Source organism: Ptychodera flava, chromosome 17, assembly GCF_041260155.1.
Source record: "Ptychodera flava strain L36383 chromosome 17, AS_Pfla_20210202, whole genome shotgun sequence".
Taxonomy (NCBI): domain Eukaryota; kingdom Metazoa; phylum Hemichordata; class Enteropneusta; family Ptychoderidae; genus Ptychodera; species Ptychodera flava.
Window position 1 is genome coordinate 37,089,663 of NC_091944.1, and position 13,007 is coordinate 37,102,669.

General features: G+C 37.6%; 2 protein-coding genes across 2 annotated transcripts; one reads left to right on the plus strand and one right to left on the minus strand.

The window, feature by feature from the left end:
• On the minus strand, positions 1-5,793 carry LOC139116226 (transcription termination factor 4, mitochondrial-like). The gene is made up of 2 exons (XM_070678809.1): positions 5,650-5,793; positions 1-1,319 (listed from the first exon to the last, which is right to left on the minus strand). Exons 1-2 carry the CDS (start codon positions 5,659-5,661, stop codon positions 201-203), a joined length of 1,131 nt encoding a protein of 376 aa, XP_070534910.1. The 5' UTR covers positions 5,662-5,793; the 3' UTR covers positions 1-200.
• Positions 5,794-5,994: 201 nt separating this feature from the next.
• LOC139116227 (small ribosomal subunit protein eS25-like) lies at positions 5,995-11,310 on the plus strand. Its single transcript, XM_070678810.1, has 4 exons — positions 5,995-6,086; positions 9,291-9,377; positions 9,752-9,935; positions 11,153-11,310. Exons 1-4 carry the CDS (start codon positions 6,084-6,086, stop codon positions 11,227-11,229), a joined length of 351 nt encoding a protein of 116 aa, XP_070534911.1. The 5' UTR covers positions 5,995-6,083; the 3' UTR covers positions 11,230-11,310.
• The last annotated feature ends 1,697 nt before the right edge of the window (positions 11,311-13,007 follow it).

The following is a 13,007-nucleotide window of genomic DNA, read 5'->3' on the forward strand; positions in this document are numbered from 1 at the left end:
TTTATCGAATTTTCAATAAGTCTGTTTATTGTACTTGCTCAATTACTGTGACACACAATGGAATTTGAATGAAAACCTGTACAAAAATCTAACAAATTCAAGATGTCTTATGACTGTTTAAGAACCGCAATATGCAGAATGTTCAGTTCCCAGTTTATTGGTGTTATTCTATGTCTGATGTGTTTTTATTCTTGATCACATCATTCCAAAGTGTCTTCATCACTGCTGTAATCACTTTCATTCTCATCATGTTCTCTTTCATCTTCTTGTCTCAGAGTTTCTGAAAACATTTGATATTGTTCCAAAGTTGTCTTTGCAACTCCTTTGGCAAATCTGTGATCTGGTATGTCAATCATAGCTTTCAGAGATGGATTTTCAATTTTAGTGTTCCCTTTCTTGTCTGGTATTTCAAACAACCCAATTCTCTCAAGAAACAGAATTCGTTTTCTAACGTGGTAAACATTGTGCCTGAATAATCTTGCTCTAACAATTTCATCCAAATTAGTCAAATTTTTAGTGAAGTACACATAATGGAACTTCACATGAATTTTGTCTGGATGTTCATGTACTATTGTTGGACATGTCATGATGATTTGCCTTATATGTTCTGATGTTAGACCACAGCATTCTTTCAGTGTTCGTATAACTGCCTTATACTGTTTGTTTGCAACCAAAAGAATGCTTGGACACAAAGCAATAGTACGTTGTAATTTTCCTTCTGGAATGCCAAGTTTTCGTAATTGTCTAATCCGACCATTCAATTGTAGTACATCAACAGTTAAAACACAGGGTGTTCTCGTCAATATTCTATAGACATCATTTGGACTGAAGTTCAGATGGAACAAAAACATCAACGACTCATTCAGTCGGTCTTTTTTACCATTTAAGATTGTGTGATTATTGTGTAAAATCTGATGTATCTGTTCAACCCCCAATCCCATATCCACAAGTCGCTCGTTCAGTAACTGAAAATTATCCTTCCTAGAGTTGGTCATTCTTGCATTTCTCACACTGATTTTCTCTAACAAATCAATGCCTTCTCTCTCACGTCCATGAAGGTTTTCTCCATTGAATGATGACATCCATAGTTTATCATAAGACAAGACTGTCTTGCTTTCCAAAGACACTGATTTACTTGAATAAACCTTGAATATGCACGATGATGAATGTGATCTTATCCCACAATGGTCCATCCACTGTACACTCACTGGTGTACTCCAAGAAATTGGAAACCATTTCGCTGGATGTTTTCTGTGTATCATATACCTGTGTGTACCATGGTTGGCAAATGTAAATGTCTTCAGTATCTTGCAAAACATCTGAAACAAACAAGAAAAGAGAAAGGTTTTTTCCACATATTGACTAGTAAAAACTTCACATGATGACACAAACTCATGACCTTTGTGCAATGGTGCAAATGATGTTGAAAACAGTGTCACACTTTTAGAAAATTGGTCTCTTCATCGCTATATTGAATATGAAGTGTTCACGATATAGTGTGATATTGCTGTGTGTAAGCAGTGCATTGGTCTTGTACTCTATCGTAGGCTGTAATCAAGTATTCAACATCAGTGCCTTTAGTACATTGTGGCTTTGAGTTGAACGCTACATCTTAGAAATGTTGACCTTAAAAAAACTGCTTTATTGAGTTGTATGTTACTTTTATTGAATGTCCATATCAAATTTTGAAATGAAACACTGGATTTTCATAACAATTTAGTTACATTGATTATTATTCATGCTGAGAAAGTCATAGTCTACTTGTGAGAGTGTTTATAATCTACAAAACAAATCACAAAAAGATGATCTGAAATGCCAGGCACTCTGTTACTTTACTAAGTGTTTTTTGAGGAATTATAGTTATATGCACTAGTAATCGTGTCGCACATACAGGTGCCTTGGAAGGGACCATTGATACCCTGGGAGTGGGGTGGGGGAGGGGCCTCAAAGATGTAACATCAAAAAGATTCTAAGTGGTTGCCTTTGAAAAACTCCAGCCAAGTAGGGCAGAAAAATAACAAAGATTGCACGCAGACATGTGTTAAAAAAATAATGCACGTACAATTATTTTCAACCATTACTTTTCATTTTCGGCTCATCCTTAATAGCTGTCCCATTTCATATCTTATTGAATTTTTTCACCAGACCTTAATGCCTTGTGAACATTTTGACTCATACATTTCCCGTTGTTTCGCATGTAACTAGTTTTTCAATTTGACACTTTCAATAGCATTATTTATTTGTTGCAGTTTATCTGATGACCTTTCTCTTCCTTGCTCCCTACAACATACTGAAATACTCAATTCAGCTTGTCCACATAGCCTGCACTGGATATATGATGCCTATGCATTGTTGTTCTTTAGAGTTTAGACCACGATTATTCCGACTTTGTTGTACATGAAGGAGTTCTGCACCAATTCCAAAAACTGAATGTTTCCAGAGCTCAATTTTTCATTTTCAAACAACTTTAAGCACAACATTTGCTATGCAATTAGACAAGGGTACAAGCATTTTCCTTCAAACTGAGCTTCTCAAATAACGTAATATGCTTATGTACTGATTGATTTTTTTCTTTCAAAGCATGTTACAGGATACATCTTACAATTTCCAAATAAAAAACTGCATTCCAGATGAACAGCCATACCCTGAATTTGAGCCCATGTATTGCCTAAAATTTCAAAACTTTAGAAATCCCTGCATTTGTATTCCTTGGCATTACAAGGGTTACTTATAATGCTGAAAAGTTTCTAAATGTAAGCTGCTTCTAATATAAATTTTTCCAATGGTAATATTCCACTGGTAATATTAGTGACTTCTCTCTGTTGACAAGGTGATAATGGGAAATCATTTGGTGAGTAATACAATTTTGAGTCTTCTTGATAAGTGCATGTTTAAAACATTCAAAATGGCCACCAAATGACGCCATTTTATTTTCTAAAATTCAAAATTCAGGATGGGGAACACCCCCTAACCTCCCCCAAGTACAAGTAATAGGATTAATTGTGTCACTTCAGTGTTCAGAATTCCCCTCTCTCTATGCATTATGCAGTCTTTCATATCCTTAGTTGGTTTGTTCTAAATGCTTTTAGCCTATACCCAAAACAAACTTACAATCACTAAACAGTAGCAGTTTTTTTAACAGACTGAGTCTTCAATTACTTCTTTTGCAATCACCTTGCCCTCAAACAGTAATCTTGCTGCAGTACAAGTTGCATATATGCTCCCACCATTCTGAAGCAGATACTATTTGCCTATAGTTAACTGTTATATGTCAAGTTTGTTTGTGCTGTTACACATTTCTTTCCTGGTTGTAGTAGTTCGCTATTGTTTATGTATGTGAAGAAAAGCACATCACTAAAAAGAAGAGCATATGCCATGGCTTTGAGATGTTTCCATGCGTGCATGAAAACAAAAATGTTCTTCTGAGAACAAGTATTGAAAAAAGCTGCCAGAAAGCAGGCAAAAAAATAACACTCCTCGACAGCCAATTCCCCCTCCCCCAATATCAAATGGTCCCTCCCCCTTAGGTGCTTCATTTGCATAAAGCTCTGTGCACGGCACTGCAATATACATGTCATCAGAGCCTGTTGAGGAGCAACAAAATATGAAATGTTCCTGTAAAAGTGTATGGATATGATTGTGCACAGTAATACTATCAAATTTTGAAAGACAGCGTGGAGCTTAGCTCTGCGTCCGGGGCCAAGTCATTGTAAACTGCTACGTCTGCAACCAGGAGCCCTGCACCGAGGAGCTAGCACTAGGGAGCGTTCAGTTATTATGGCCGGGGTTGGGCCGGCAAATTCTTCCTGCGCATCAGTCAAAATAAGTGAACCCCCCCCCCCTACCCATAGTACCAAAAAATGTGACCCCCCCCCTTTCAAGATCACAAAAATTTCATGGACCCCCCCCCCCCCCCATTGCTTGAGTAAAGCTGCACACACAAACCTCGGGGGGGGGGAGGGGGGTATGGAGCGATAAAATCCAATAAAAAGAGCTTAGATTTTTTAAAATGACCTTCCTTACAAACTCACAAGGTGTTACTTCTCAGATTTCCCCTTCTGACTTGCTATAATTTTGAAATTACCCCTCAAATTACAGGTGGATCGTAATATTTTTGCGCAAGCGTGTGTGTACAAAATTTTATATTTGGATCGATTTAATTAAAAATCAGCTGTTGATAATATTGATTCGCTATACCTCCTGGTAATGTATGAGAAAACTATGTGATACTTTTTCAATGCAAAACTATATCTATGCATTTATAGATATTTGATAATTTACATAAATGTACTTAAATGAAATAGGGTTGTTACAACTGGCATGTGGACAAAAAGTTTGACCTTAGAATTTCACCAAAAATGTTCATCAACTATACATGGGAGTCAATGATAAAATAGTGAATAATTTTTTTTCCAATGAAAAACTTGGTATACTTGTGCATATACAGACGTTCAATAATTAACATAATTGTACTTGATTAGAATATGATGGTTAAAAGGTGCATATTATGTGTACAAGAAATCTGATTATGGAATTTCACTGAAAATGTCCATCCACTATACATGGGAGTCTATAGGAAAGTATGAATAATTTTTTTCCGATACAAAAATAGGTAAACCCGTGTATTTATGTACTCTCGATTATAATATGATATTAATGTACTTGATTAGATTAGGGTGGTAACAAATGGTGTGTGTTTACCAGAAATTGGATTTTGGAATTATACCAAAATATAGATTCACTGTACATGGGAGTCTATGAAGAAAATATGAATAATTTTTTTCCAATACAAAACTATCAAAATCTGTGTATTTATAGACACTTGATAATTCATTTTAAAGTACTAGGATGGTTAAAGGTTGATATGTGTGCAAGAAATTGGATTTTGGAATTTCACCAAAATGTTGATTCACTATACATTGGAGTCTATGAAAAAAACTAAGAATAATTATTTGTGCTTTTATAGGTGTTTGATTAATTGATAAAAATGTACTTGACTCAAATAGGGTATTTAAAAGTTCAGATGTGGACAACAATTATGATATTGGAATTTCACCTAAAAGTATTATTTAACTTTTCATGGTACTAGTAGTCTCAGTACACTGTTAAATAATTTCCCTGACAAAACTTGCTATATCTCTAATATGTAAATAATAGAAATTGTTCATTGCACTCAGTGCAGTGAGCTTGATTTACAATAAGACAAGCCTCAGAGTTGTCAAGTCAAGATGTTCATGTGACAGATAATTATACTTTTGTTCAGATTTACAATTGAATAACTTCAGAGAATGAAATCATGCAACAAATCTCCCAGAATATTTCTGAACACTGACACTGCTTTTTGACGGGACGGATATTTATGAAAATTAAGTGACCCTCCCCTCTGAGCTGTTTGAAAAATACATGACCCCCCCCCTTGCAGTTTTCAAATTTGAGGTGAACCCCCCCCCCCCCCGGATTTTGCCAGCCAACCCCCGGCCATAATAACTGAACGCTCCCCTAGTAGCAGCTCTACGCAGAGCTTGGATCCCAAAGATTTGTCAGAGTGAAGCCCAGCTGAAAATCGTTATCGTGATTGCTTTACATAGACGGGAGTTCTTCAAGTTCCACAAAATAACACGGGACTGTGGATATACTTCATATACACACCTGACTTGCCATTTTGGGAAGGGACCTGTGTGCACAGCTAGCTGTGCCACCCAGCTCCTCACGTACATGCGTTACTGTACTCCGTAGGGCGCGGGTGCTGCACGTACTTCGCAGGGAACATACATTTCTGTTTGTTGCGAACGCTCAACGTGGAGAGAATGAACTCTGACCGACGAACCGACCTCGATCGAATAAGTAAAAGAGATATTATCTTATTTCTTGTATTCTTTTCACGTGATTTATCATTTTGATTTGACAGTTTTATAATACAGGTTCATTACTTTGAGTTTTACGATTTGTCTCTTAGATACACCTTCTTTAAAAAGAATATTCCGTTCATATTAGCTTTACCAGGAACGAGCCCGAGTATACGGGGTTTCATGAGGTTAACACCAGGGTGAGTCCTTTTCGCTTCGGAGTCTGAACAGAAGATCATGGTAAGGATGTACCTCTCACTCGTTGTCGATTTCGGGTTGTCGTGGCAGTTTTGTTTGATGTAGCAACTGCTATCCACAAAGGATATTTAGGAAATCAAATCGGTAGAATAAAAATAATCAAACATATCACGTAAGAAATTCACCCTTCTTCAAACCACACAGTCGCACATGTCCGTGACAACTTAAAACTCATGGTGGAGGCTCGCTCAGCACGGCTTTGCAACTTTAATTGGAAAATATTTTTTCGTTTTCAACACGTACCGACAATATGTTTTCACAAATGTTCCGTAGATTTAACATGTCGATATACTGGTATATATTGGTGTCGTGCCGTCCAGTTGTCCCGCTGTGTAAGCTACGGGTATTGTTGATATTGTGAACTATATACTGCTTAGTGCTTTGACATACTCAAGTTACAGAAATACAGCAGACAGTCTTTTGCGATTTAAACTATTTACGTTATTGATTCCAATGTGTTAAAGGCCTTACATGTTTGTTTATAAAGCCGATATGATCGGAGACGACTTGCTGTATAAACAAACATCGAATTTAATTTCAAAATTCAGGTGAAGGATTAATATTGAAGTTGTTTTTAGTAAACATAAACAGTATGTAACTAGAAAGCATTTGCAAGCAAAAGCGAAGTTCCAGTGACCAGAGCAGCGGAAGAAACAAGAGAATGTGTGACAAAGATAGGTGCAGAATGAAAGAGTGCTTTGGATTTTAATATGCAAGCACGTACCTATAGTTAGGGCGGATAGCAGTAAACAACAGAATACAACTAAAAGCAAGGCAGTCTGGGGAATTACAGTACACAGATTACAAATGCCTACATGTACGGTAAAAACGCAACAGATATATACGGGGGCGACAACGTACGGAAATGTATATCAGACGACATTCTCGCGAGCCAGAGCAATAATTTTCGCTCCACTGACCTACGCAAAAATCAATCTCTTGACGGGTAGCGCTGAGTTGTTGCCGCAAAGAAACATCGGACCTAGGCCGTTGAAATTGAAAACCGTGGCCACATGCATTTTCATTTGATTAAAAGCACTTACTAAAACAATTTTCATTGCTATGTCGCTGTTTTCACAAGATACTGACCGTTTGATCTTGGAAAGTTGAGTTGCTTTTACGTGCAGCCAACGCATGCCGGTGTGGTGACAGACAGTTCACTATGCTATGCCCAGCTCTGCATGGCAGGGCTGTGTGTTACCGGCGTTAAACGGCCTCCCACCACAGCCCTGCAGACTGACAGTGTTCTCCCTGAATAAGGTAACAGGGGCGTTGCGCCCTCTTGTAAATTCCAAGCGCCCCCTTGCCAGAAATGAAAAAGATTTATTTTTTTGAAAAATAAAACAATAAAATGTACGGGGAAAAAAGTTGACAGTGATTTACAAGCAAAATGCAAGCGTGAGCGTCGATCCTGCAGGCTGCAAACGTAATTCTCATCGATCTTGCAAATCTCGCGAGTTTGTGATGTCATCCGAGATCATAAGCCCATGTGCAACTCATTCATTGATGCACCGTCCCTCCTCCCTCGTGGGTGGAGGGACGGTGATTGATGGCAGCCATATTTGCATGGCACAGGCCGTAACGTTAGCCACGGTCAGTCCCTCCATAGGGGCCGTGCATTAGGTAACCGACTTAGCTTTATAAACATGCCTAGGAACTTGAGGCTAACCAAGGACAGCAGAGTACTCTGAAGTTTTTATAGGAGGTTAGAATTTCGCTTGTGTATTCCTTCCCAAAGCAAAACGACCTATTGTTAGACTCGGTCGGACGTGTACGTGTATCAGGCTGAGAACACATAAGCGTAAGACTATTATGGTGATAATTTTGACATCGATGAATAAATGTATGTCTGTCGCTATGTTTTCGTTTTCAAAAAATATAATCTTCATTGAAATCAGTGAACTGGAATAAAAGTTATGGAACACTGTCTCAGATTTCTTTTCCTTTGAGCTTTTTTATATGAAAAAATCTGAAAAAATATTCCCCAAGTGCCACCAAATAACAATATTTTAATCTCTGTTTTTCAAAAGCTCCAATGGCAGGAGGGGGGACACCCCCTCCTGACTTCCCCCCGCGACCGCTAACGCGGTCACTTGTGGTGCTTCGCACCACGTCTTCGCCCTCTTTTAACAAAATTCTGGGGAGAACACTGGACTGATATAGAAAAAGCCGCTGGTGGCTCCTCAGAAATACGGCGGGCAGTTTCTCCGCCGAAAACAGCCGATTTTGAATCCAAAACTTGCATTGATCTTCGTTTTCGAGCACATCCACCTCGCCCAGGTACACGATGTGCCCAGCCGCACTTGTAAACTTACGCAAAGCCTACTTTTCTCTCTCTATGCGAGGGAAGCGTTTGTATCCGCCACCATTGTTAATCTCATTCAACCCATGAGCACTTGGGCGAAAACCAGCGGTCTGAACCAGGCCGGGGTCTCATATGGAAGGCGTATGACATAACAGTATAGCCACGTACGGCAAGTATTTAGAGAAAAATAAAATCAAAAAGCAACAAAAAACAAAGCGAAAGAAAGCTAGAATTATTAATAGCTGAACGCAATATGATAGTTGTGCAATACAAAATACAAAATAAATAAATAAACAAACAAGAAATGCCCGTAAAACCTGTCCGAGCTGAGCGAAAACCAGCGGTCTGAACCAGGCCGGAGTCTCATATGGAAGGCGTATGACATAACAGTATAGCGCCACGTACGGCGAGTATTTAGAGAAAAATAAAATCAAAAAGCAACAAAAAACAAAGCGAAAGAAAGCTAGAATTATTAATAGCTGAACGCAATATGATAGTTGTGCAATACAAAATAAAAAATAAATAAATAAACAAACAAGAAATGCTCGTAAAACCCGTCCGAGCTGAGCGATGACGTCATAAGCGTGTCGCAATGCATTCTGGGTAATTAAGGTAAAATTTTTGTATAGCATGTTCTATGGTAGTAATACCGGAAATAGAGAAAGAAAGAAAGAAGGAAAGTGAGCAAAAACTAACAGTTCCAGAGCTGGTCTCTGGAACTAATAACGGTATCCATGTGTTTTAGCGTATTGAAACAGTTTCTGTAGATTACCGTAAAGGGACATTTTCCCCAGATAATTCCTCAGATAATCAGGCAGAGTCTGGTTATCTGTGTAAGATGACTGTATCATATACACTCTGTCTCTGTTTCTTTTTCTCAGCCTCCAAAACAACAGAAAAAGGGGCAGGACAAAAATCCTAAAAAGTCAGATAAGCCCAAGTCACAGGGTGGCAAAGCCAAAAAGAAGGTAAGAAATGGATTGGTAAAGGTTTTGGCAACATGACATCAAGTTATTGTTGGACGTATTTTCTCTATGTTGATTGTAAACATCATTCTTGAGGCTTAATTCACCAGTTTGCACGTTATTGACTATTATTAGTCAGCTTTGCTGCCAGGAACCAATATTATTTTGTCATCTGAGCAGAAATCTTACCTTCTCAAATTATGCACACGCTACAACTCAAGTATGAACTTTCTTGTACATAGGCAATGATTTTATCATATGCTCAGGAAGTGTGATAGTGTCATAAACTGTTGTATTTGTACAACTTTACAAATGAATATTGTACCAACCAGAGTAATTGTCTGAAATTCTTACATGTCATGTTTATCAATTCATAGAAATGGTCCAAAGGAAAGGTTCGCGACAAACTGAACAATTTGGTATTGTTTGACAAAGCCACATATGACAAATTATACAAGGAAGTTCCAAGCTACAAGTTGATAACACCATCAGTTGTATCGGAAAGGCTGAAGGTCCGAGGATCCCTCGCCAGGGCAGCACTTAAAGAACTTTTGGCAAAAGGTAAGAAAATAGTTACCAAGTTTACTATACCTGCAAAACAAAGCAGTTATAGGTTTTTCACTTCTCAAATGTTTAGGAAGAGTACAATGGTAACTTATTTATAACATCCTCAGAAACAATCCAGAGTAGCAGTATTAGTGTGTATACAGATTTATTGATAACACTTGCACCACAAAAGGGTTAATTGCAATTTATTGCTCATGAGAAACTATTGGTTTGAATATTTGTTAGTTTCTGTGCATGCTTACTTGAAACAATCCTCTTTGTAGTCAGATTTTGTGCTCCCTCAGCAATTGTTCTGTGATGAACTAGCCTACAAGGTGAAAGATCACGGCTTTTAACTGGCTACAGCAAATTCTAGACTGGTGAAACTAGTGTTCTGCAAAGTATTAGAAACTGATTTCAGAGAACAACTATCAGACAAGCATTTGAACATAAAAGGAAGAGAGTGTCTTAAAAATGAGGGCATTAAAGTTTGTCACTGACAAGAATATTGAATCAGATACCATCAAAGTAACCAAAGTTAACCAATGTGTTGAATATTGTACATACAATGTGCTTTTTGAGTGTTGATATCTTCAAAATGTAATGCATAAGTTATGAAGTTATCTGTAAATTTGTGCAGTCATCCTTAATTTTGACATCGTTATTCAGTTGGTCACATGAAATCGTTAATGCGATTACAATAGTGTTGATTTCATAGATGCTGCAAATAAATTTGAATATCAGCTGTAAGGGAATGTACATGGTCGGTGTGTTTGTGGTCAGATATTGTATTGCCATGAGCAAGCCACTGTACAGTCAAATTACCAAACTTTGTGGTATCAGGTTTGATTTTTGTTTGTTTGTCATTATACTACCCAGTCATGGGAATTTAACACAGGACACCTTTCTGGATGAAGTACTCCTGTTTGATTCATGACCTTAATATGCCTTGAACAAATGCAAAAGTGTGATAAGTTTGGGTGAGCAAATCTGGTATTTGGAGGTTCAGCACAGGTGAATTTCTGCTTGAACTATGTTATGCCATTGGTCTGACAGAGCAATTAATGATTGTTTACATCCACAATAAATTTATGTCAACACCACTCAACGTATGAATGCATATGATCACTTTCATGAAGTGCGATTCCTTAAGTTTTGCGCAGGGTACATTATCCAGTAAATCAACACTGTGGAACACTAGTAAAATTGTTTGTGTTACTTTCTTTTGACAGGTTTGATAAAAGAAGTAGTCAAACACCACTCACAGGTCATCTACACAAGAAATCCCACAAAAGATGCTGAATCTTAGAATACTTTCATTGTGTTAATTACTAGTGATGTGGAATTTTACCATAACCACTGTCAAATAAACTTGCTTTTGGGACTCAGACTTGATGTGTCATGTTTAATTGGATGTTAGCAGAAAATCCATCTCATCAGTTGGGAAAAAACAGGTAACAGACAAAATAAGATAATGGTTATTTTAGTCCTTGGGTGTAATGTCATGACATGTGTCAGTAACTCAGTTTTAAAGAGGACAAAATCAGTAACTCAGTTTTAAAGAGGACTACAATCAGCAAAAATTGTAGAAAATCATAATATTTTTCATAGTGAGCAAAATCAATGGTTTACCGTAATAAACAGCCACTGAATATTTAGCTCAGGCCAATGATTGTTCTTCTACCCACTCACATTTGAAATCCATGACGTGCAATAAAGACGGTGTTTGGGTGGTTGGACAGTACTGATTATGGTCAGGAGATAACTAAATGGATTTGTACGCTCTACATGTCTAACCATTGCACAGGTTAAGGTGTACTGCGTAATTCAATGGTACTTTCACATAATTGCTGGTCTAAAAGATTCGTCCAGATTATGTTCTGATATAGCATTGAGATGAGGAGGCTAAGTGACCTTTTCTGTAAGGTGTTTATAGGGAATATGTTCACTACATAAAATGACTATCAAAGCTATTTAGTTTCAAATGTCAAATTTCTAGATTTTCACTCACTTCATGCGATGTCAATGAATTGAATTTTCCTGGCTGTCACTATGAAAGATTACTGGTATCTCAAGAGTGAAAATACCAAGTCTGTCTGGTTTCTCAGGATTTGTAACCTTATCAGTACTGTATGCATTATTTTGGGCCCAATACATGCAAATAGACTGGTTATCAATTTCAAAAACCTCAACTGTTGACTGGGCGAATTTGAAGGGGTTGCATATGCTGCTTTCTAAAACACATAAAGCAGATGACTCGTCCTCTGCAACCAAGATGAGTGATAACATTTAAACTTTTGAATTTTTTTAGTCAAAACTTTGGCAAAGGTATGTTACATTGACTGGACATATTCTGGTTCAGTAGTAACATAGATTTTGTTTCCTGGCCAGGTGCGAGAGTCATCCCAAAACAAATCCTCCTTTGGCCTTAGGCCTTATGAAACCGTCTTTTGGGGTGACTCAGCCTCTGTCGACAAATGGATGTCCCTCATGACTGCTGAATGCATGTCCAATGTTGGGGCTATATTGTTTGGCAAAAGGTGGTGCGTGCATACCACGCCCTGGTAGGCCATGTGTCTGGCAAATGTAATATAGCAAAGGATACAGCAGGCATATTGCTGCTTTATGATCATAATTAAGAAACTTCAATTTCATTTTAATTTTCCAAGCTTGCCTATTGTATGCATTGCCTGTGAAATGATTACAGGTATTATTTGGCTAATACCTCAACAGAAAATTGGGTAGGCTATTCTACTTTCTTATGGCAAGGTCAGAATAATTTTAGGTGAAGTTGGTGATGTTGAAAATCTGCTGAATACAATCTGACGTTCATTTGATTATTCATTAGCTTTACAATGTCAGTATTTCTGGGTGTGGAGTTGATTGGTTTTTGATATGGTGTTTTCTATGCCTATATGACTTTTAAAACAAGTGAGGAAACTTGAAAACACAAATAGGATAAAATGCAGCTGCTGTTAATAGTAAAAGTACAGTCCTGACAGCTGTTCAGCAGAACATAGACCTGATCTGTGTATATGTCTATCTTATACAGCATCAAAACACAAACTCAATTCAGTTCCTGTGAAA

Coding starts and splice junctions, on each gene's coding strand:
- LOC139116227 (XM_070678810.1), top strand. Junction 9,378..9,751: donor GTGGCAAAGCCAAAAAGAAG/GTAAGAAATGGA, acceptor ATCAATTCATAG/AAATGGTCCAAAGGAAAGGT. Junction 9,936..11,152: donor TAAAGAACTTTTGGCAAAAG/GTAAGAAAATAG, acceptor TTCTTTTGACAG/GTTTGATAAAAGAAGTAGTC.